Raw genomic sequence first — 26,222 nt, 5'->3', positions numbered from 1 at the left:
TATGCTTAAAGACGCATTCCCGCTCATAAATGAACTTACTTCTGAGAGCCAGCAGCCTGGTATTTGTGAACTGGTAATGCATTTATATCTTCATCATTCATCGAAGGAGTTGTGGAAGTATTATCAGAGTCCAGTGCTCTGAGAGTATCATAATCTGAACCAAAATGAACAGAACTTTTCATCCACAGAAAAAATCACATATTGAAATTCAACCTAAACTGGAACACAAACATAGCCTTGCTATGTGCATGTGGACCATCAATTTCCAAGAGGTGACCCCGTTATAAAAATCTAACAAATACATTTCAACAAAAATGAAAATACTTAGGTCATCAAACTCGTGGTCAAGAAGTGCAAGCTGGAGTCTTAGTCCTTGTAATCGTCCTCATATATGTTACCTATAATATTTAAACTAAAAGCTACTTGCAAAAGTAATACTACTCTAACATATTATATATAGAACATTAATATATATTAATTGCACATGAATTTCTTCTTAGACTTGAAAGAAACAAAATAATAAATATTAATACATGTAAATTAATAGTATATGCATGGTTGATTGGTTCGAGTGATAGGACCACATGCAAATTGTAGACAAAGAAAGAAAAACAAAAAATAGTTTAAGATATATACTATATAGTATAGGAACAATTTAATAATTAATAGGCAAATTGCAAGCTGACCAGAAAAAATTTTGTGAATACCAAAAGGACCAACTTCTTTTTCATTACTAAGAAGATGACTCAGGTCTAATACCAAAAAAGAATAGTGCAAACGAAAAATGTAAGAGTAATGTCTTATGAACAATTAAGAGATTCAGATTAATACATGGTTCAAAACAAGATATGCACATCTCATCTAAGCCAGAGAACAAATAAAAGGTGTGTGCGCGCACGTGCACGTGCTCACGTTATAAATATAAGCCAATCACCAATTCTAATCAAATGAGATTGTATTTAGAAGAAAATCCATGCTAATTTAGTGCTTATGAATCAACTGAGAAAATCCCTATGAAAATAGCAATCTATTTCCTTCTAGAGCGCAATAAAATTAAGTAACCTCTAAATTACTAAGAAAATGATCAATTCAGTACTGAATTGATATCTTTTCTCCTGTTTCTATCTAATAGGCATGGTACTCACAAAACACCAGACTATGAACAAGCACAATGATATCTTTTCTCCTGTTTTTTGGGTACACACGTTCTAGGCTATGCTTCAAATTTTCACGCAATGATCCAGGCTCGTTGAATATTGTAAAGTACCAAAAGCTAAAACTTGACAAGCTCACGTTTAGTGTGGAGAAATTAAACCAAGATAGGTTTAAGAAAGCATACCCTATCTCCCTGCTCACTGTGCTCAGCAAAATCAAGATTCCATTCGCTAATCCTCTGATTGCAGCATATCCTCCAGTGGCGAAGGCCCTAAGAAGGTTCAGAGTCGCCGCGGATTGGCAATAAGCCCTTATCAATCTCTAGGGGTCCGGAATCCTTGATTTCTCATTAAAAGCATCTCCATTTATGTTGTCTCCTTTGTAACTCGGCAGTTTCACACCATCCCTCTCCTCAAATGGAGCCGATCTGCTTGGTCGAGGGCTCTGCAGCATGGACAGCCGAGATGCGAGTGATCAGGGGCTTGGCGTCGTACGCTTTGGCGGAAGTGGGAACCAGAGAGTAAGTGGGTTGGTGATGGGGGTGAGAAGGAGGGGGTGGCCGTCGAGGTGAGTTCGCGGTGGCCTGCTGGGGCCGTTGGCGACGAGCTGTGCGCGGCGGAGGGTTGAGGGAGAAGAGGGACTGCGGAGAGAAAGGGGGAAGGGGGAGAGATGGCTGGAGGGAACGAAATGAGAATTGAAAACCTAACGCGGGGGATTTAATTTAATGAGCTTTTGCGGCGCTTTTGACTCGCCGCTAATAAGTTAAAATGGAAGCATGTGTTTTTACAGCGACAATTTTCGCCGCAAATAGTTAATACCGCGGCGATTTTCTTTAATCGACGCAAAATAATACCGCTACAGTTTTATAATTTTATTGTGACGACAAAAATCGCCACAAAAGATATAAATGTCGCCGCAAAAGCAAATTATATATTTTCCCTCAGTGATTTTTCAATTTCGCAACGAAAATTAAGCAGCGACTTTAAAATCGCCGGAAATAACCTCTATTTGCAGCGAATTTTTTTGTGAAGATTTTAAAATCGCTGGAAAAGGCCTGATTTCTTGTAGTGAGTGTAAAATGTATACTGCTATAGTGACTTCTTTCTAACATTACTCTACAAATATTACAGACTTAAATTATAAGGTACAGTACTTTCTCTACTTGTTTGTCGTTTAATCAAAAGTAATAATAGTTAGCTATATAAATAAGTAAAGAAACAGATATCAGGAGACAATATTGCAGCTCAAACGATCATGGTGGGACTCAGTACCCGGAGTAACTTGCAATGCTTTGCTTTTGACACAAGAAAATATCTATTCATCATTCCAACTCTCATTATCCTCCCATCATCTTATGACGTGATATTAAATAATAGGTTCACAAGTAAAATATAATAAATAATTTCCAATTACCTAATGCCACATCATAAGATGATGAAAGTTGAGATGATGAATACTTTTAAAATGTTAATATATATTATCACATCTTTTGTTTTTAAGAAATTTTTAAGAAAATGACGGTACTTTAATTTTATTGATAACTTTCACTTGTGTTAGAGGAATATCTTATACAAGAGGGAGATCGGGATCGATTACAATCAAAATCTCAAAACCAAACTCCCAAAAATTACGTAGAAATTACTAAAAACAATATTAACTATATCAAGTCATATTTTGTTTGGTTCAATCGATAAAGCAGTACAATATCTGGAATTTTAACATGATCTTAAGCTCAAATATTACGTGTTAATTAGTAATTGTTTAAGATTTTAAAATTGAGAATAAAAAGAAAAAAATTAATGATTTAACCTCACGCACGCAGGTTGATTCAGAAAGTGACAAATAGAACAATATTAGTGGAGTAGTTATTTCATATATTCATGTCTCTTGAGTCAAAAAATATATAGAGGTTCAAAAAACTAATTTAAGAAAGCAAATAACCTAATTGACCTAATTACAATATCAATTAGGAAATTCTACCGATCTTTCCTATAATTAACATAATCATATGATACACTAAAATCTTCTATAATTAAGCACAAATCACGCTAACACTCTCCCTCAAGTTGGTGCATAGATATCTTCCATGCCCAACTTGTCAAGTGAGTTGGATAACACACCACTTGAAACTGCCTTAGTTAGGATATCAGCTAACTGGTCTTCATATTTTATAAATGGAACTTCAATAGTATGAGCTTCCAACTTTTCTTTAATGAAGTGCCTATCTATTTCTACATGCTTGGTGCGATCATGCTGTATAGGGTTGTGAGCTATTGCAATTGCAGCTTTATTGTCACAATATAAAGGCATGGCACCTGTAGGTTTAAAACCCAAGTCTTTAATTACAATCTTCACCCATAGTAACTCACACATACCTTGAACCATTGCTTTATACTCAGCTTCAGTACTTGACTTAGATACAACCTTATATTTTTTACTCCTCCAGGTAACAAGATTATCACTAACAAAGGTGAAACAACCTACAGTAGAACGTCTATCAGTATTATCTCCTGCCCAATCAGAATCAATAAAATCCTTAATATCCAAGTTATCATTCTTGGTGAACATAATCCCTTTCCTTGGAGCACTCTTCAAGTATTGTAAAATTCAATTCACAGCATTCATATGCCTTTCACTGCGAGCATGTAGAAATTGGTTGATGACACTAACAACATAAGCTATATATCAGGTCTAGTATGAGACAAATAAATTAACCTGTCCACAAGTCGTTGATATCTCTCCTTGTTGGCAGGAACATCATCGGGTTTTCATGAAGTTTATGTTTTGTTCAATTGGAGTTTCAGCCGGTTTGCAATCTAACATTCCTGTATCAACTAACAAATCCAGTAAATATTTTCTTGGGGAAAGAAATATGCCTTGGTTTGATCGGATCACTTCTATGCCAAGAAAATACTTCAAATCTCCAAGTTCTTTCATCTTAAATTCATTTGATAAATATTTCTTCAATTTTTCAATCTCAAAAACATCACTTCTAGTCAGTATCATATCATCCACATAAATAATTAAAGCAGTCACATTGTCCTTTTTGTGCTTTAGGAATAATGTGTGATCTGAGTTACTTTGTTTGTACCCAAAATTCCTCATTACCAGTGCAAATCTTCTAAACCAGGCTCGAGGAGATTGTTTTAATCCATATAGTGCTCTTTTTAACTTGCACACCATTCCTGTCTTCTCTGAAACTCCTGGTGGAAGATCCATTTACACCTCTTCTTGAAGTTCTTCATGAAGAAAAACATTCTTCACATCATATTGCAACAACGACTAGTTTTGATTTGCAGCCACAAAAAGCAATACATGTACAATATTAATCTTTGCCATAGGAGCAAAAGTCTCATTGTAATCCACCCCATATTTTTGAGTATATTCTTTTACAACCAATCTCGCCTTGTACCTCTCTACCAAGCTATCAACTTTGTGTTTTATAGTGAAAATCCATCGACACCCAACAATCTTCTTTTCTGGAGGCAAGGGTATCACATCCCAAGTGCAATTCTTTTGTAATGCTCTCATTTCTTTGGCCATAGCTTCGGTCCATTTAGTATTTGCTAATGCATCCTGCAATTGTCTTGGAATAGATACAGTAAATATTTGACACATGAATGATTCATATGACTTGGAAACTTTATGGGTTGACACATGATTACCAATGGGGTACTTACATTTACTATTTAAATCTACATCATATTGGGGTTTGGGTTTACCACGATTTATACGGGCTGGTAATTGGTATTTTGGTGGTTCAGATTTGGTTCAAGGTCAAGTTTAGGTGTAGTATTTAAAATATCATTGTTTCATTCAAAGTTTCATCAGGTTCAGAAAGTACCTCATTCGAAGCCTCAGCAGTAGATTGAACGTGTTGTGGAGAGAGGGAGGAACTATCAGCAGTATTTGGGCGTGTTTTCGAGCTATTTCCTTCTTGCAAGGAGTTCTCGGTATCTAGAATATCATCTCTCATCATTGGGAAGAGATGTAGCAACAATAGGGATATTATCATCATGAGTATTCTCTTCAAAAACACCATCCATCTCCCCCTGAAGAGGAGAGCCATCAACATAGAAATAGGCAAAATCCTCAGTAAATGTAACATCCATAATGACATACATTTTTTGAGTAGGTTGGTGATAACAACGATATCCCTTCTGATGAGAAGCATATCCCACAAAAACATATTTGACAGCCCAATGTGATAGTTTGCTACGCTGATAAGAGTGGACATGGACATACGCAACACACCCAAAAACTTTGGGGAGAGATTAGAGACATGGGGCATATTATTTATCTTTGCAGTGAGGACCTGAAGTGGAGTTTGGAATGCAAGGACACTAGAAGGAGCTCGGTTGATGACATACATAACAGATAAAAAAGCATCACCCCACAAATACTTAGGAACATTCTTTTCAAATAAGAAAGCTTGAGTAACCTCTAGAAGTTGGTGATTGGGTCGATCAGCAACACCATTCTGTTGTGGTGTATTAGCACAAGATGTTTGATGAATGATGCCTTGTGACTGAAAGAAAACAACAAGATCGTTTGTGAGTTTTTCACCTCTATTGTCTAAACACAGTACTTTGACAGTTGTAGAAAACTGATTTTGGACCATAGTGCTGAATTTTTTAACAACATTTTTCACATCACTCTTGTGCTTAGTTAAATAAATCCATGTAATCCGAGTGCAGTCATCAATGAAGGTAATAAACCATTGCATAGCACCAGAAGTAGAATGTTGTGAGGGATCCCATACATCCAAATGAATTAAAGTAAATGACATTGATGTTTTATTATCACTTTTTGGAAATACTGTACAATGACTTTTAGCTAAAACACAAGTCTCACAAGTAGAACATTTGAGTTCTTTATTACAAGACTCAAACAAAGTAGGTAACATATGCTTTAAGTAGTCAAATGATGGATGTTCTAAACATTGATGCCATAACCAAATTAGTTTCTCATACTCCAATACATGCTTATCGGTATGGTTTGCTGCAATATTCAACTTCGAGCGATGATGAAAGTACCACAAGTCCCTTCTCTTAAAACCACGTCTCGTCTCCTCGTGAGTGTGAAGATCTTGAAAATACAATATTTTGAAAAAAAAATGATAGGAATATGCAGTCATAAGTTTAGACACAGATAATAAATCAGTCTCTAAAGTGGGAACCAGGAGAACATTGGGCAATGTGATGTTGGGTGTAAGTTGAATGGTACCAATACCAGTAATAGAGATTATCTTACCATTGGGAGTTCTAACAAAATATTTTGAGCAATTTTTAGTGAAGGTAGTGAATTTCTTAGGGTTATTAGTCATATGATCCGTTGCTCCAGTGTCTATTATCCATGTATTATCACAAGCAGAAGTAGAAGTATATAGAACATAATTAAAGTTACCTGACATGGCCTCATCTCCATTTTCAATAGTTGAAGTAGTAGCAAGTGATGCTCTGCTTCCTTGTTTTATTAGTAATAAGCTCATCTGCTCAATCAGGTCGGCCATGAAGCTCCTAACATTTGTCCACAGTATGATTTTTACCACAATGAGTGCATTTGCGTTCATCTTTAGCTGGATTTGATCCACCATATTTGAAGCAGGGTTTAAGAGACTCATATAAATTGCCCTCATTCCCTTTACGTGCAGCTAAAGCATTGCCACTGGTATTTTCCTCACTCCCCATAGTTTTTAAGTGAATATCCTCCTCACAAATCATGGCATAAGCTTCTAGGATATCAGGAAGAGAATCAGAACGAAGCACATGGGCACGAGCTCCATCAAAATGAGAGTCTAATCTTGCCAATTAGATGTAAACACGAAAATTTGTGACAGATGCAAAAGTGGGTGCAGAGATCAATTTCATTCTTGATCTGAGGAGGATTGATAGCATCGAGTTCCTGCCAAATAGTTTGTAGTTCTTCATAGTAAGCTTCAAGGGTACAACCTTTTTGTGTGATGTTGTCATATCTCCGTGCTAACTCACATACTCTGGAAGAATTGTTACTTACAATATAGGTCTTCTCTATAACACTCTAGATAGCCGCTATTGTAGGAAGACAATCAAAGAGAACTGTCACATGTTTCTCTACTGAATTAAGCATCCATGTTTGAACAATGTAATTTTCCTCGTCCCAAGTTTCATAGGCTTCAACATTAGATTTTTTATGGGCCTTCTTCGTACCAGTAATATAGCTAGGTTTTTTCTTGCTAACAATGGACATGCAAGCAATACGAGCCCAAGAATTATAGTTAGTTTGACCAATCAATTTTTTAGGAGCAATTTTGAAATTATCAGATGTATCACCAATCATTTTTGTAGAGAAAAAAATATCAGGGTAGCAACGGAAGTATATTGTAATGATTTAGGACAGTAAAAACCCTAGATATCTGAGGCAAAAACTATATAGAGGTACAAAGACAGCTAATTTAGGAAAACAAATAACCTAATTGACCTAATTACATAAATTACAAGTAAACACTAATTACAATATCAATCAGGAAATTCTAATGATCTTTCCTATAATTAACATAATCATATGATACACTAAAATCTCCTATAATTAAGTACAAATTATACTAACATAAAGTTAACATAATTAAGCAGATATCAAGATGAGCAATAAGCTGAGCTCAACGAAGGGGGAATATAAATAAAATATAAACATATAAATAGTTATTGAACTTAAACAAGTAGTTAGACAGATTGTGCCACAATTAATTAGAAAGATATATAAGATGACATAAATTCTTTGTTACTTTAAGCATGTTGCTTCTTTTGGTGGTGCTGCTACTCATGATATTTTTCTTTCTTTCTTTCTTTCTTTCTTTGTGTGTGTGTGTGTGTTTTTGTTTTAATAAGTAACACCTTCGTTTAAGTTAACTTTTAGTTCCAACTTAGTTGTAGCTTTATCCACACTATTAGATTGGTTACATAAATCTTACTTTACTTGAAATCTATCTAAGACCACACTCTTTATATTCCTATCATCATATCTTTGTCTTTTTCAATTTTAATTTTTTTAACTATTTCATTTCTATTTTCTAATGCGATATTGATATTTTGAACAAGAATCCGCACAATCGAGTTAGTTGTAATGTGAAAAAATTCCATGTATCAATCCAACCATTCCGAGAGTGATCAAAATAATAGTTTTTGCACTTAAAAACTAGTTTGAGGATAAGTAATTAGATTTTTTTAAATTTTTGTCCGAATTATAATTCCTAGAACGAGAAAGAAAGTGAATCACACGATATTTCTAAGCATTAGAGTGAATTTTTTGGATAATATTAAATTTTCAATAAATATTATAGAATCTGTCACACTTTTTTATTTTAGAATTTAGAATTCGAACACAAATTTTCTGAGATGCAAATCTTGAAGAGTGCAAAGCTTAGAGTGTTGCTATTATTTGTAATTAATCGTTCTAATGAATACAGACCTCAATCGAGGTGATTATATAGATTATAGCTGGAGTTGACAATTGACCCCTCAATTCAATCGTAAGAGATCGATGAGTAAATAAATTATCATAATGAAAGTTTTTGTTGTAATTATGTAAATAGTAAAATTAAGGAATCAATATAATAACAGAAAATTAAGGTAATTAAGAAAATATTGAAGTGGCTCGAAGAGAATACAAAAAAATTTAATACTTTTTCTCTTTAAGATTTTACTTTCAGTATTAATCATGTCACAGAGAAGGTAATGCACTAGCAGAAAATCTAGTAAATTATGGTGCTATGGGATATACAGTAAGTTTTTCGTGCCTCTTTCAACTCCCTAAGCATATGATTGCCTAGTTCTTTCTAGATCATTCAGGTCTTCCTACTATTAGGCACTAAATTTGATAGATTTTTGCTTATTTTCTTATAATCTCTCTCTCTCTTTTTTCTTTTTAATTTGGGGGAGGGGGTTTCGAACTCCAGATCTTTATTTTGGAGATTGGTATTTTCTTATAATCTCTATATAACTATATACGCCATAAGGTCTTTATTTCTTTTTAGGAATTTGGGTTTGGGCCTTTATTTTTCTCATTGTAATTCCCAAGTTTCATTTTATGTACAAATTATTTGTGGCGCCCCCGACCCCACGTACCGAAACTTGGGAATCGAGACACCCGGATGATGACAACACGGTCACGGATCCCAGCGTTAAGTGCCAAGTGTGTGTACATGCAACAATGTACAATGAACAAAGCAGTAGATAATTTAGATAAGTCGACCAAGTACCAAAATTGTTTAATACAAATTTATATAAGTAAAACATTTAGAAAGAGTTATACAGCTGTCCCGAAAAATATATTACAAAGACCGAACACATGAACGAGTGATCCCATATCACTCATTTGGCGGAGCCGAATCCTCAGGCTCAATATCAGTATCATCTGCATCAAAATCTGTGATACCATAAAACGGTACCACAGGTAAGTAATAATCCAAACAACCCAAGAGATAAAAATGCATTAGTGCAACCAACAATTATGCATGCATATGATGAAATATGCATTAGATCCAAAACATCATTTTTCCTGAAAATGAATATTTGCCAACACACGCCAAAATCCCATTTTGGCCCAAAACATATCCCAAAAAAAATATTTCCCCATCATTTTTCCAGAAAATGGCCCAAAATAATAATCCATCATTTTTCCAAAAAATGATTCACACAAAATCCTTTTATCCAACACACGCAATTTTTCCAGAAAATAGCCCAATAATCCATTTTTACCGTATGCACTATGATCTCTCCTAGGGACTATCTGCACACTTTGGCTCCTTTCGTCACACCACGAGTAACGACCGTGCGAGTTACTTCGTAACTAGAGATGCTTAGTTCCACGCCCAGCGCGTACGTGGCCAAGCATCCTCTAGCCCCCGCCAGCAGAGGGGCCATGAAGTCGGTACAAGAGCGTTATCATCTCGTCCGATCCCGTTGCCGCCTAGCGACAACCCAGTGGACGTCACTCAGTATATTCCGCTCTCGAGTAACCAGAGAAGCTCCACCGAGATAATGTCCTATCTCGGCTTGAGGTCGTGATACACATGCACCCAAAAACCATTTCTCACATGGAAACCCAGTTTTCAAATATGCATATGAACATGTATGCAATTATGCGAAAACCCAGTTTTCATTTACAAACATGAACATGTGTGCAAATATGCAATGTACGTGACACGACACAAATATCCAACAACCAACAAATCAAAACATAATCCAGTTACACAAACAACTCCATCCTCCAATCCAACCGACCCTCTTACTCTTCGGACTCAGTTCGGCACAACCAACCAAATCACAGTAAAAAAGAATTAATGCAAAAATACATTTAAACCACGAAAGTTCTTTGGAAAAATACTTACAGCACTATAATATACTTTTTGAAGGATCACGGAGATACTAAAAGTGGCGGCACGACAACGTAACAGTGCAAAATGCACTATGGCCGTAGGTCTCAAAATGCTAGATTTTGAACGGGGACAAACGAAGACTTGAGATTACTAGGGAATGGTTTAGAGGTGTTGGTGAAGCTAATGGTGGTGGTGGTTGGCCGTGGGTGGCGGCGTAGAGGGCGGTTGAAGTCCAAAAATCCCAAAACGGAAATGGAGTTGGATGGACTTCGTCAGTGGCGGATCGGCGCTGAAGATGGGTGGATTAGGTAGCTGGGGGGTAGCCGGTGATGTGGTGAAGAGATGGTGGCCAATGGCGGCGCGCGAACACAAGGAGTGCCTCGGCTTGAAGCTGTGCGTGGGAGTTCACGGTGACGCGAGAGGAAGGAGTTGAAAACGGATGGGTGAGGTCGTCGGTCGAAGAGGAAGAAGTTGGGAGGGGCAGTGACAGACAAGGACAGCGCACGACGGTGCTAGGGCGGACGAGACAAACTAATGGGAATAGGGCGAAAGGCTTTCGCGTGCGTGGGAGGAGAGAAATGCAATGGAAAGGAAAAATGAAATGAAGGAAAAAGAAGAGAAGAAGAAAAAAAGAAAAAGAAAAAATGAGGGAAAGAGATGAGGTCCAACCCTCACTACTTGGGTCACAAAATTGATCCAACGAAAAGAATTTCAAAACTATAAGTTAAATAAAATAATTTAAACGCAATGACTAGTTAAAATAAAATAATAATAAAAATTCAACAATATAATAATTTTAAGTCCAACATTAAACTAATTTAAAGTAAAGAGCAATTTAAATGCAAAACGTTAATTAATATTAAGAAAGCATACCAAAATAAATTTCACAACTTAAAAATCATAAAAATAAATCAACGAGAAATCCGATAAATTTAAAACAAGAGGACCAACATTTAAATTAATTAAAATACTCTTTCAATTAAAATATACTAAAATACGGGGTATCACATTCTTCATACGCTATAAGCAAGGATAATCAACAAAATTACAATACCATCCTCTTTCTAAAAAAAAAAGAATAAAAAAATATTTTAAAAATTTATATAACTAGTGGTAAACACGCATGATATGTGGGCCGAAATAACAAAGATTAGAGAAAATGTTGAACACTGAAGATTTTTTATTTTTTTATTTTTTTTCCAGCAAGTGAAAGGGAAAATGTTGAGAAACTTTGAAAGGTTTTAAATAATAGTACTAGGCATTATTACTAGTAGAAGTGCTTTTGGTATCGTGGATGGCTTTATACACTAAAAGTAACATCATTTTTGTATGATCGACCACCTGAAATGGAGTTGTCACCTCCATTAAGGTCCAAAAAAAGAAAAGAAGGAAGGGATTTGGAGTGGTATTGGTTCATGGATCCACTCAAAAGCCATGCACTACTAATCAATGCCACCTAGGGAATTTTGATACTACTGCTTTATGTGAATGTCCCATTTTCCTATGGTATTTTGGTTGATAGACGCAAAATATTTTCTAGAATTCCCATCTAGAGAGCCAATGCCTTTTAGTTCCTATTCACAAGATGTAGAATAAGATTACAAATTGTTAATATAATGTTAAACACAACTATTTTGGTGATTTCACTTTACTTGTTAATATAATGTTTATTGATTAAAATATACCATATTTTACACTAAATTAATACTATTATTTCAAGTGAAATGTAGAGGAATATTTTTCTTAATAAAGATCCACAAGAGGGACTCTTTCAAGGTATTTATACCTCACGTCGAGAACGATTTTTTTGATAGCCATACGTATGGCATATGGTTGATCTGCACGAGCAACCAATAGGTGGGGTAGATCTGAGCCCCCATGCCAAGACACACAACACAAACATCTTCCATTTGAAAGTCTATTATGCTATCTGCTAATTGGGCTTTACTTTATACATCTTTGGCATATCAAATATGGTTATAATCTTGCTAAAATTTTGGAAAGGATGACAGCACGATCAGCAAGTTCTTGTGGAACACAACAAAACAAATAGAAGTTATAGGGAAAAACAAACATCTCTTGGGCAAGGATCATACAGGAGAGAGAGGTCAATGCACACGATTGCAAGCAATGTCGTCAACCCAACCTCTTGTGCAAGGAAAGAACCTTCATGGCCATAGCATAACTCAACATAACTACAACACAACATCTTAGTGTAGATGGAAGCCCTATTGGCATTCCATACCAAGTAATATTCGAGAGCCTATGACAATAATCTTTCATATTTTCTTTTCAAATATTGTTACCCAAGCAATTAGCAAGCAACAGAGCATGTGGCAGGGATCAGATCTAAAATATTACTTGTCAAGGGTTGGACACCAACAACATTTTCCAGGCGTTCCCATGTCAATCTTTGCTTCTCGGCTGCCACACTTACCTTAAATCTTCATTTTCCAACTTACGTTGGCAGGTAGTCACTAGCTCCCCATCCATCTCAGATAACATCCTTCTTAGATTTAGAGTAAGGTGGAGCACAACTTGGTTCTAGTGATTCTGAGTGTTTTGCTCAAGAGCTGAGAACACTAGAGGCAGAATCATCTGCTTGTTATGTGAGATAAAATTAAGGATGTGTTCATTGTTCCATAGAAATGGGCACACTTAGCCACCTGAAAATTATCAAGGCAAGAAGAACATAACATTCACATTGTCTCTTTGAGATACATTACCACTTCCCACCATCTAATGAACAACTTCTTAGATGGAACAAAACCCATGGAGTGGTACTAGGTTGCTTGCCTGATATACCAAAAACATGTTATCAATTACAAGATGCACCTATTCAATCGCAAGTCATGATGCAACTTTCTAACGAACAAGAAAAGACAACAGTCAAAGGTTTTTGTTTTCATAGAAACAGAACCACCAAAGTGATAAAACCAAAGAGATGTCTCAAGGGAATCTATTTCGACCAAGATATTTTTCTGTGTACATGAAACCAAAGAAAATGTTTATGCAACAAGCATGTCTTTGGTAAAGTGCATCAATATAACATAAAAATTACCTGGTAATGAGATCTATTGAAGTAGCATCTTATGCGCTGAAACAGTGGGACCATGATCTTCTGGAACTCAGCCATACTAGTCATTTCCAAAATCTCTTCCAACTCACCAATAAACATCAATTTCTTTTGGCTATTTGTAACTGGCCAGTATTTCAATAGTCCCTTAATCATAGTCCCGACCAATGTTGGATCTTTATCTATAAACTGTACAATATAATAGGCCAATTGTTGATAATAGATACTTAATGATTTTGGTTTGTGCAGGGGAATCAGAGCCCTACACAAGAAAACCAAACGCACTAATTACACTCCCAAAAATCTCCAACAACTCAGCAATTCCATTATGTCACTTAGTTTCTAAAACAAAATGATAGATGATATTGCTAACAGCCTTTCGAATAAAAGGCCTGTGTACCATGAATTTCTCATATATTCTATGCAGAATTGTTTTCAAACAGTCTCTCTCTCTTGGGTCCTCAGAATCAAAGAGGTTAAGTAATCTCATAATAAAAGAATGATCTATGTACCTTTTTGCCAGATTTGCATCAAGATAAGTATTGTTGACAAACTAAAGGAGAAGGTCATACACAATTTGCAAAAGTGACCAAGCAGGATCAAACATTGGTTCTTCATCTTATGTCTCACCCCCAATACAATTAGAACGATATTTAGGTGGGAAAACTCTGAACAGGTTAACAACACACATTTTACACGTTGTAGCGATTGCTGGTTCAGTCAACTTTGCGGATCTAGAAGAAACAAAATCAACAAGCTCTAACAATGCTTGATGTATTACATCTTGCTTATCTGGATCACTAAAATCATGAACCTCACAGCAGAGGTTCAACTTACTGACAAACAGATTCTGCGTCTGTAAACTTGAAACATCTTTGAAAGATAGATGGACTTCCACTACCTCGACTCTAGCAGGAACGCTCGTGGGAAAAACTACTGAAGACGCGCGTTTCACAACATTTAACTTGCTTGAAAGAGCACTACCAACATTTGCACATTGAAATCCACTGCCCAAATTGGCATTAAGTTTCCCAGAATCACTCCCTGCACAATCTACTGGGTCAGCTTTGGGCAGTTTCTGAGAGAGTTTGCTCAGAATTTGCTTGAGCATCGTAACAGTGTTGCAATATCTAGCAGACGGACCACCTGGGTCAAATAAAGAAAGTAGATAAAAAAAAACATATTCTTTGAAGGGTGCAGGGTATCAGAGCTGCATATTTTCTGAATTCCACACAATACTATATCATTGCATTTAATGTGTTTATATACACAACTCTTCTAATGGAATATAGAATAAAAAAGGAATAAAAACAATTATAGGAATTGTAGAGAATAACAGAAAGGTTTTCTACAGTTCTTCTAGAACATACTTAGTGCAATCATCTATGCTAATACGCCCCCTCGAGTTCAAGGGAGTATCAACGACCTTGAGACTTGACCGAAACTTAGCAAATTTTTCAGCAACTAGTGGTTTTGTAAGGACATCAGCAAGCTGGTATTTGGAGCTGATGAAGGAAACAACAAGGGTCTTGGTAGCAACTCGGTCTCTTACAAAGTGAATATCAAGGTCCATGTGCTTTGTTCGGGAATGGTAGACCTGATTGACAACCAAGTAAGTGGCTCCAATATTATCACACCATAAAATTGGAGGTTGAGAAAGTGGAAGGCCTAATTCACATATCACATTTTGAAGCCAAATAAGCTCTGCTGCAGAGGTGGCAACCGACTTGTACTCTGCCTCTATGCTTGATCTTGCAACTGTTCTTTGCTTTTTAGAGATCCAGGAAATCAAGTATGTACCAAGAAAAATATAAGAACCCCCAATCGAACGACGATCATCGGGGCATCCCGCCCAATCAGCATCAGAATATGCTTGTAGGATAAAAGGAGACTGAGATGAAAAATGAAGGCCATAGTTGATTGTGCCTTTGAGATACTGTAATATCCTTTTTACAGCACTCCAATGTGGGAGCTTTGGGGAGTGCATGAATTGGCACACCTTATTTACAGAAAATTATATATCGGGTCTTGTGAGTGAAAGGTGCTGAAGAGCACCTACAATGCTTCTAAACAATGTAACATCCTCAAAATTAGGTGAGTCAAACTTAGAGAGTTTGAGTGAGGCTGCCATGAGTGAGGTCATGGATTTCGCATGCAGCATGTTGCTGCGAGTGAGTAAGTCTTTTATGTACTTTCTCTAAGAGAGCAAAAGACCATCTCATGTATGGTCTATTTCCAATCTAAGAAAGTAAGATAAAGGACCTAAGTCCTTGACTGGAAAGGCTTTACTCAAATCACAAATGAGCGTGTCCACATTAGTAATACAAAACTCAATTAGATGTTAGAAGCGAATTTGGTAGGTCTAACCCCAAATTTGTGATAATTACCTGAACAAAATAGGGAATTACCATTAGAATCCGAAACCAACACATGAAACAAGACCAGTGGCCTCAAACACAGATCACCATGATTCATTACCATAAAACAACCTACTTTAACAAACCCAACCACAATCTTCACAATTTAGATACTAAAATTCCATGCCTCACTGTTAATAATTCATGAAGTGAAGCTTAATTCAACATACATACAAACACACTCCACACACACACACACACACACACACACACACACACACACAAGCATACATACATACACACCACATATACACATAAATTATAAATATTAAGCCAGAGGGAGGGAGGGAGGGTAGGAACCTGTTATTTGAACTGTAAAGGAAGATCTCGCTTACTAAAGGGGAGAAAGAAAGGCATCGATAGTTTCACAATTAGGACAAATGAACTACTTTTGAGCTCTAAAATTCAATCATTGGACAGAGAGACCGCGTTTTGATGAGAATGTATTTTTCCTTTATTTACCGATCTGATCTTTTATGTACCACTTGGTCATGCTGGGGTTCCATGGAAATCAATAACAACTCTTCCTCCATTGAAGACAAAAATAGGTGTAGCAGGTATCGACTAGACTCGTCAGTCGTCCAACAAAAAACCACAAGGTAATGAAAGGTTGCGAAAGCTAAAAACGTACACTACTAATAACATCAACTATCAATTAATAAAGCTATGAACATTAGATTAAGCATGAAGTTATAGAATTTTTGGGCCCATTCGTCGATAATAGCACCCTTTGTCTTTGTGGGTAGGGGTATAATCGGTCCGGTCCAGTCCAGTTTTAGACAAAATTTAGGACCGAACCGGTATATACCAGTTTTGCATTTTTCAAAACCGATTACGCTCCGATTATTTTCTTAAGCCAGTACCTTCGGTTTTCAGTCTGGTCTGGTCTTTCCAGTTTTTTTAAAATGTAAAAAATATATAATAAAGTGTTACTTGTTATGATAAAATGTTATTAATAATTATATATATATTATATTTAAAACATATGATCAATTAAATTTTCATCTTTAAGATTAAACTTTTATTTTATAAATTATAATAATATTATCATATATATATAATTATATTAATAACATATGATCAAATAAATTACAAATGTTTATATTTAAGATTAACATTTTATATTATAATTTATAAATTATAATATGAAATTATTTCATATATGATAGTTAATTATATATATTATATATAAAACTTATATATATATATAAAATGTTTTGTGTAATATATAAAATTAATTTATATATATATTTTTTCCCAACCGGTCTGGTCTGGTCCCGGAAACTATGGAACTGAGACCGGACTGGGTCCGGCTGGTTTTCATAATATAGGAATCGGTCCCGGATCGGACAGATTCAAAACCAGACCAACGGGTCCGATTCGATCCGGTCCGATTTAAACTTACACCCCTGTCTGTGGGCTATGATACATATGTATTCACCATCTAATCTGCAATTTTTATTCGAGCTAAATTTTTTCTTTTCCTATAGCCGAAAGTTTTTAGAGAGAGAGACTCTTCCTCCTTCTCCTTTCCATTTCCGCATTATGTATACACTTTCAAGGTAGTGTTTTTTCCTTCCTCCACCGATTCGATTTTGGTCAGATTTGCTGCTCTTCGGCTGCCATCCGCCTATACGTGCCCCACCGCCCCATCCGTCATCTGCCGATCTGCTAGGATGAAGCTTGAGGTCCACGTGCCGATGGCTTGTTGCCGCATGTGGCCTTCACGCGCCACCATGCTCCGACGCCTTTGACGGCTACACGTGCCGTACCAGCAGCTTCAACTCGCTGAGATCTTCCAGATCTGGGCCATCTCGTCTCCATCCCACCATTGCGTGGCTGCCACATGCCATCACAGGAGCATGGGAATGTAGATGTTCACAGGCCGTAGATCAGTCCACCCGATGCCGTGTTTTCATCTATATTATCGCTTTCTCTAACCGATGATCTCGAAGAAGAAATTGCGGATCTCTCCAAAAATATCTCAAGACAAAAAACAACAGTACACCCGCCACTTTTACCGTTTTTAGCAGATGTTCAACCGCCACCAGCGGTGGTTCCGTTGTTCGCAAATTTTTGCGAACAACTTATTACCGTCTTTTAAGACGACGTTCTCTTTGTAGAATATGGATGAAGACCAAGAAATTGGTTGCAAAAACTCTTTTTTTTTTTTTTCTTTTTTATCCACAACTTTGCACTATTCTTATTGTTTTGGAGTGTTTGTTGGGGAACCCACCCCCTCCTCATGTATCATCTTTTTAATTTCTAATGAAGTTTATTTGCTTGCATTTAAAAAAAAAAAAAACCTTCAATTTTTATTCAATAGATTTTAATATTAATTACTTCAACTAATAAAATCCATAAATTAGAAAATTAAATATATAATCTTAAACCTACTTGCTTTGGGGAGGGTGGGGGGGAATGAAGAATGTTGACTTGTGTATAATCAAGGCCAGATACAACGCGTATGATGTTTTCAATGTGGGGCCAAGGCGATTGATTGACTCCATAGAATTCTGGAGAAGGAACAATTCAGAAAAAGATGAGAAGTTGTTCCCTCAGCAGACTGGCAGATGGGGCAAAGAGCATGGCTAACTAAACTAACACAAACACAGCAAATCTCTTTTACCTTGATCCTTGCACTCCATCCCTCGTAGAGCAAGATTCGACCTTAAATACTCAAAAATCTAACGTCAACAAGGCTAACTCTAAATAACACCAACAGCATTAGTGTTTTGCTTATATTTCGAAAATTTAGTTGTCCAGATCCCAGTAAGTATATGTTTTGGGAATTGGGCTTTCTTTCCAGATCCCTTTCTATTCGTCAATTTAATTTTAAGACCCAAATCCATAAAATGACCATTTATAACTACCAACAAAATATTTTCTTCCCTAAAACTTATTCTTTATTATTTTCTATTAAAGTGCTGCAGTCATAAAGAGATCTCACAAAAATAAACTCACAAGTTTATATGACTTCGTATGATACATGATATCTATTTTATAATCTAATGTACCATATCGAGACACATTAATTTGTAAATTTTTGTAAAACTTCTTTGTGACAAACAATTCTCTTATTGATATTCATTTAATCATGTCACATCATGAATTTTTTATTCATATGAAGAATCATATCTTGAAGAGAAGCATACACTAATTCAAGTTGAGATACTAAGTTTTAATTTTTAACAACTTAAGACTTGTTTAGATAGTGAGATGGAATGAGATGAAATAAAATTATTTTAAATGAGTTGAATAAAATATTATTATAATATTATTTTTTAATATTATAATTATTTTAAGATTTGAAAATCTTAAATTATTTATTATATTTTGTATAAAAATTTTAAAAAAAGAATTTATGTATCGGACCTTTCACATTGACAACCAAATCACAACGAACACTAGCTGTCGCATACAAACGTATAGTATTTTAAGTCATCAAATATTAAATGCTGACATTCCAAATAAATAAATAAATAAATATTTGGGATCTCCAAAATAGATTCCAAACATTTCTCTCGAAATGTTTTTTTTTTTAATTTTTTTTCTTAATGATTAAAGAAATATTTTTTAATGATGTTGTAAATTTTTTACTTTTTTTAAAAATATTTATAATGATTAAAAGAATAAATGAAAGAAAAGAAAATTAAAAAAATAAAATACACTATTCGAGACATCCTTTTTCATTTCGGTGGCTGTAGAGCCACTCATAAATAAAAACAGTCACAAACGAGTGTTAGCTGTTGCACCAAAACAAGGTGATATTTTTAAGTCGTCCATAATAAAAGCAGCAATAAGTGGATACTCCACCAATTCTAAATTATAGAAAAAAATGTTAACCAAATAATAATAATATGACAAAATCGCCTAGACATGCCAATTACCAGAAAGCTAAGCTTAACTGCCACTGCCAGTCTGCCAGAACGCAGGACATTGCTCCCGATTGAATCAGGTGAGCCAGCCGAGAGGGACGAGGCCATTAAGCGAGGGTCCATACAGATACACATATCTTTTTCAATAAAATCATAAAATAAATGCTATAACATTTACTGAACATTTTGTGGTACCCCAAAAATCTGTATTGATAGCAATAACTCTATACGTTGATCTCTATCTATCTCCTTTAAGACTTTTTTGGATAAGAACTAGAGTGGATTTTTGAGAGAGAGAAAGAAAGAGATAATTACAAGAGGAGGGTGGGGAGGAACACTATTCTTTCCTGAAGATGACAAAAGAGAAGGAACATATATAAATATATATATATATATAGAAAAGGAAGAAATACGAATAAAATCCAAGAAACACATGCAGAGGATTCTACACAAGCGCTCCTATATCCATTCCATCCCCAATAGCACTTCATATTAATATTAGATGCTTTCAGCAGGAATTGAACCAAAAGTTTCAAAGTTGCTGGCATGTTTGGGCCTCCACGACGTCCTGCCCCTCACAATCTCAGCTCCATTCTCGAGTCGAAGCAAGTGCTGGCACTCCATGTCAGCCAGAGTTCCCAAATTACCAATGCCACTGCCAGAGACGGCAGTCAATGACTGAAGCACGTTGTCCTTTCCACACTCCCTCCTGTACTCCAAGGTCATGGCAGAAAGCTCATAGCTCTCCAAGATCGGCAATGGAGCACTCTGCAACAGCCAGTATCAACTTCTGATTATATTAACATGTATTATACTTACAACAGACAAAGATTATGACAAAAACAATCTCAGGTAGCGAGATTCCATCTGTTTCCATCAAGGGAAACAGAAAATTTTTTATCAACTGAAGAAAGAAAAGTAACAATCATTCAACACTCAATTCCGCCCCTTGCATGTCTTGCCAATAGTCTATCTTAAATGGCACTACTCTTTCCCCTCCTAAGAAGATGGTCGCAAGATGAGGTCCTCTACCAAAAAACATTTGAACACCGGGTATACAACTCCATGTCATATAATGTAAACCCCAACCCCCGCTAGATATGATTAACCAAAAATAAACTAGTGTAGCAAGCTAAGTCATGATACTATCCTATTATTTTTTCCCATTTTCCTAAAAACATCTCACTACCTACTCAATTGTTTTTCAATCTCCATCATAAAGCCCGCATTCAAGAGCACTAGAAAGTTACCTCAAAGTCCAATGTTGCAGATTTTGATCTGGAGACTGAGCTAATAAAGGGGGTCGGTACCAGCCCAAGCGGAAGGTGGGACACGACACTGAGTTTATGCATTACTCTTTTGTGCATCTTTTACTGTAATTTCTCACATCCCAATATTGATGGATTTAATGTTAAGAATATGGCACCCAAAACACAAATCTTAAACGACAACCTCTGATGCTAATTTTTTTTTTACAAGTAACCTCTGATGCTAATTAAACCAAGGGGATGTTGGAAAGAACAGCATAGATTGGATAAATACAATATATTTTACTTGTGATGCAATGCATTACTCAGGCATCCCCCAGAGAAACCAAAGCACAGCCTGATGAGATCTAGCTCAAAGAAACCAAAGTATTGCAGGGCCAAGATGGCTGGTAGTAGGTACATCTATTCCAGCAAAAAGCCAACAGAAAAAGTATAAGGAAAGCTAAAAGGCAAACAGTATTACGTGGCAATGACAAAAAGCAGGAATTAATACTTGACAAGGACAGTTGCACATGGCATCGCACTGAAATCACTAAAGCCCTGCTGAGACAACCAACATTGTGAAGGACTACAACATTACCTCGATTGGACTTATCCAGCCTGGAAATTTAAGCATGTCACTGGGACAGGAACTTATTATTAATTAATAAAAACCTGGAAGTATTGAATGAATTAGACAATTCTATATTGGAGCTTTGGGATTTGATGGATAAGAAAACATTAATTTAATCTTTTCCTAAGCATATAATTCAAGAGTTTTTTTTTTTTTTAAAGTAATTCAAGACTCAAAAATAGAAAACCAAGCACTACTGCTCAAAAGGGATTTGCAAATACATTGCTGACTTGTAAATGTACTGAATATATAAACCCAAGAAAAGGTTGTTTCTGGTTAGACACATTCAATTCAGAATTTTATCTGGCTGACCATCTTTGTACAGGGCAGGCATTATTAGCATGTATATTGAATCTAGTAAACACATATAAAAGGAAGGGGGGAGAGAGAGAGAGAGAGAGAAGGGGAAGTACAAAGGAGATGAACTGAAGAAAGAAATTCACTTGAGCATCTACCTCAAGGATCCAGCCAATATACTTCACATTGTTGACATGCATATTGACATCTAAATCACTCCACCTAGGCTGCAAATAATAAAGGGGAAATTAACGATTTAGAAAGCAACAAGGGTGCAAACATCGCGGTTTGTCAGAAGTCAAAGCAAATAATGTTGATTAAAAGTATTGGATGAAAAAAATAAACTTACACTTAACCCAGTAAGAACATAGTCTGCTGTATTGTCATCAAGTTTTTGCAGTTTTCTGCTATCCTCTTCCACAACAGGAACAGTATCCGTAAAATAAGGCTCTATTTCTCCCCGAACTTCTTCTGGAATCTTAGATAACCTCCTGGTTTGTTTATTCATCATCACCCAAACACTGTAGATCAACAAAGCCAAAAACACAACCCGATCAATTACTTCTGCTAATACCATGTAACGCAAACAATCATACACATTTCATGTAGGCATGCCTGAAGTTTATTACTATACATCCCATAGAAAACACTTCTCAACACATTTCAATCTGAATCATGTCAAGAAAACTGATAACAAAAAGAAAATAGACTATTATTATTGCTTTAATTATCATCACCAAAGTAAAAGAACTATGATGTAACATAAATGACATAATTTTGAGTATCATATGCGCCTTCAAGAGGACAGGGAAAAAAAGATTCAACTCTAAAAAGAATCATACCTAGAGGCTCTTGTCAGAGTTTCGCCAGTTTTAGAATCAAGTAAAACCCAATCACGGCGCATACCATTCTTTCCAGATGGACCGACCCAAGTGTCTACTTGCACAACATCACCCCTGTAAGACAAATAAATTAAATTCATCAATATATTCGGACATCTTTCCTGAAACTACAAATCAGCTTATGACCTATAAATTCTGTTGCTCTCCAACCATGACGGCATCTTATAAAAGTTCTTACACTCGACTAAAAACAGCTATCATAAAACTTGCCCACAAAAAATTAGTGGTTGGCTCCGAAATTTACAATCAATGCAAAACAAGATTCTTAAAAATGTAAACCCTCACACCCAGGGGAGTTCCAAAGGTTACCACTTGCTTTGAGCTTCTTCTTCTAAGAAAATTAAATAAAACACAGCAAATCAGAATACATCATATAGGGACAGGGTATATTCCTAAATGGAATGGGCCTTGCTAAGTTTTTTAATGAAATGGTTATTACTCAGACTTATCATGGGACAAGTCTTTTGATCAAGAGTGGAATAGGTCCTTAGGTATGGGGGGACCCGTGAACACCACCGCAACCTTTTTTTCCTTGATTTTGTATTTTCCTAATATTCAAATTTGTTTTAAGCAATAACTTTAGCTTCATACTTAGAATTTTATTTTGATAAGTTAGCTTCATAATAAGAATTAACAATCCTGAGGTCAGAAAATCCACCTATGATAATATGTTAAGCTTCCCAGACACACTAATGTCCCCAAAAAATTAATATCCCTGCAAATGCACAAATTGAGCACAACCTTGATAAGGCATCATCACCAAAAAAATAGTGATCTTTTAGAAACCTTTAAGTGCAAGATACGTTAACAGAGCAAACTAAATAGCCAACACTTTGCTACACGGCCAGCGCTGCAAACTATAATCTATGCTATTGATTTAGGATACAATCATCAAAGCCCTGTATGAAAAATGGACGAACAAACATAAACCGACTAAATGAGAAAATCCATCAGCTAATGCTTAAGTGTAGTTAATCAGCGCAAACTATTAGCATGAAGTGGCTTACCATGTAGGATAGCGATCTACCACCACCTGCATTCGTGTAACCACCCATATGAGGTTCTTTTTGCACATCTCTGGCGTCGAACCAAAGCCATCACCAAGAAGTCCAGCACCCTTAACGTGGTTAAGGGCAGTTTCCTGCAACAAAAGCAGGTGGAATAAGAAAACAGCTCATGAAGAAGAAATCTCGTATTATATGCTACTCAATAAAAACAGAACAACCCACTACATAATTGTTTTTTTTTTTTAAATGTCTAAAATTTGAGGATTTAATAATACCTGTAGATGATTCATCAACGTTTCTATCGACGCTGTGCGATCAGCACCTATTTCATATGATCTAATAGAAAAATTCTGCCGGAACACAAGACCATCCTGAACAATTCTCCCTAGACCGAAAGGGTCAATGAGCATGTCAGGCCGCCTTGGTTTCCAATCAAGCATCATCCACTGCTTTTCAGCAGCCAAGAAGATTGTGGTGATAGCGGCAAGAAGCATGCTCCAATCAGGTAATGTGTTAATGAAAGTCCTGGGAGCAGGCGACGACGTTTCAAACTCATTCTTCACACCTTCCACTGGTTTTTTCAACCCAACTGAGGTACCATTTATTTTGGGAGAAGCTTGGGTACTTGCCTTGCCCTGCAAGGCACCGGAAGACCCAGCAGATTTCGACTTCATTCCTCCCAAATTCGCAAGCTTTTTGGCCGTCTTTGGGCCAGAGTCTGGAGCTGGAGATGCGGCCGGAAAGAAAGCAGAAGTAGCGGCGGTGGCAACCATGATGAAGTTCTACGGCCTGAGGGCGCCAGTCAAAGTTTGTCGCCAATCGGAGCACTGTCTGTCAGGGGAAGGGGAAAAAAACAAACAGTGGGAATCTTCAGACATACGCAACAGACAGCAAAAGCAATGAAAACGCCAACGAGTTGCAGCACAGATAGAACACCATCGGTCTGTATGGTTCGGATGAAGAATGAGTAAGAACAAATTTAAAAGCTGCCATGAGCTAGTTTCTCCTTCGAACGGAACATACACATGATATGCGTGTGGGTGATCCTTTTTCAATTAAATGCCTCAAAATTAGTTTGCTTCAGAAACTTTTTTTTTCAAATAAAAAAGATTGAAAAAAAAAAGTCCACATCATTCAAGTCCTGCGAAGAAATAGGTTCCCAAAAATTTTCGCCACTTAAAACATTTGATTTCCAGAAAGAAATGCCCTTTGGACCCAAAAAGAAATCAGAGCTCAATATTTTAGCAATTGGGGCATTTCTATTTCTTTCTCTGAGCATTCCCAGAACTGAAGGACCAAATTCAAAGCCATAAGAAGAAGGGAAAAAAAGAGAACCACAAAGGAGAACTTTTTTGGAAGGAAAACAACAATTTGAAACATACGATCCTAGGCATTATCTAATACAGTATCATTCGTATATACACAGCCGAAGGCAGAGCGGATCTGACCCGAAAACTATAGAACACCCAAAGCTAAATCCAAAACCTTTCATCTCATTTCGTTAATATATCTGGAAACCAATGCACGTCGCAATATACATCAAAATCGTGCATATAATCCCCATTTTACCCCTCCATTAATCTAAAATCAGGGTGTCCAACAAAAATGACGAAACTTTCACGGCGTGTTTCGCTGCCAAGAAAAAGCTAGAGAAGACCGCTAATTTCAAATGCCCACCCAGATCAGACCCGAAAATAAGAGATTATAAAAGAAGAAGAAGGAAATACAAAAACGAAAGAAATCCCTCCGTCCGTACCTTAACCAGAGAGAAACCGAGGTAGAAAGTCCAACCAAACGCAGCAACAATAAAAACTAAGTAAATAAACTTCGAATCGGTGTTTTGAGCAAAAATAAATGAGGGGCTATTGCTTCATTTCAGATCAGGAAAACTCCTTTTTCTGGATAGTTGTAGAGTTTCCTCCTACTGCTTTCTAGATTTTCCGGGTTATTGCAATAATCGGAGAGAGAGAAGAGAGAAAAATGAGGATTTTAGGGCCAGCGGTTTGTTGGACGATAAAAAGAATTGAATTGCAGAGCCTAGACTTCACGTTTATATAGATATATAAATATATAATATAATATATATATATATATATATATATATATATATATATATATATATACATTGAAGAGTATCCGTCCATCCATCTGGTCCCCTCCCGCCTCCCCTTCAAAGTTCCACATCCCCAACCTCTTTCTCTCTCTCTCTGGTCTCTACAGCTTTTTTTCCACTCCTTCCGTTATTAAGCATTAA

At 36.2% G+C, this 26,222-nt stretch overlaps 1 protein-coding gene and 1 pseudogene across 3 annotated transcripts; both read right to left on the bottom strand.

The window, feature by feature from the left end:
* Positions 1–12,824: 12,824 nt before the first annotated feature.
* On the bottom strand, positions 12,825–14,697 carry LOC109004119 (annotated as a pseudogene).
* Positions 14,698–20,070: 5,373 nt separating this feature from the next.
* On the bottom strand, positions 20,071–26,009 carry LOC109004120 (palmitoyl-acyl carrier protein thioesterase, chloroplastic-like). Of its 3 annotated transcripts, none has more exons than XM_018982541.2 (7): positions 25,725–26,009; positions 24,244–24,799; positions 23,969–24,102; positions 22,902–23,015; positions 22,409–22,580; positions 22,176–22,286; positions 20,071–20,649 (listed from the first exon to the last, which is right to left on the bottom strand). In XM_018982541.2, exons 2-7 carry the CDS (start codon positions 24,739–24,741, stop codon positions 20,380–20,382), a joined length of 1,299 nt encoding a protein of 432 aa, XP_018838086.1. In that variant the 5' UTR covers positions 24,742–24,799; positions 25,725–26,009; the 3' UTR covers positions 20,071–20,379. The 3 variants fall into 3 exon arrangements, with proteins under 3 accessions (XP_018838086.1, XP_018838087.1, XP_018838088.1); XM_018982542.2 differs by having other exon boundaries at positions 24,244–24,795; XM_018982543.2 differs by having other exon boundaries at positions 22,218–22,286; positions 25,725–26,007.
* Positions 26,010–26,222: the final 213 nt, after the last annotated feature.

The sequence above is a fragment of the Juglans regia genome, chromosome 10 (assembly GCF_001411555.2).
Source record: "Juglans regia cultivar Chandler chromosome 10, Walnut 2.0, whole genome shotgun sequence".
NCBI lineage: Eukaryota > Viridiplantae > Streptophyta > Magnoliopsida > Fagales > Juglandaceae > Juglans > Juglans regia.
This window is presented reverse-complemented; position numbering and strand designations above follow the sequence as displayed.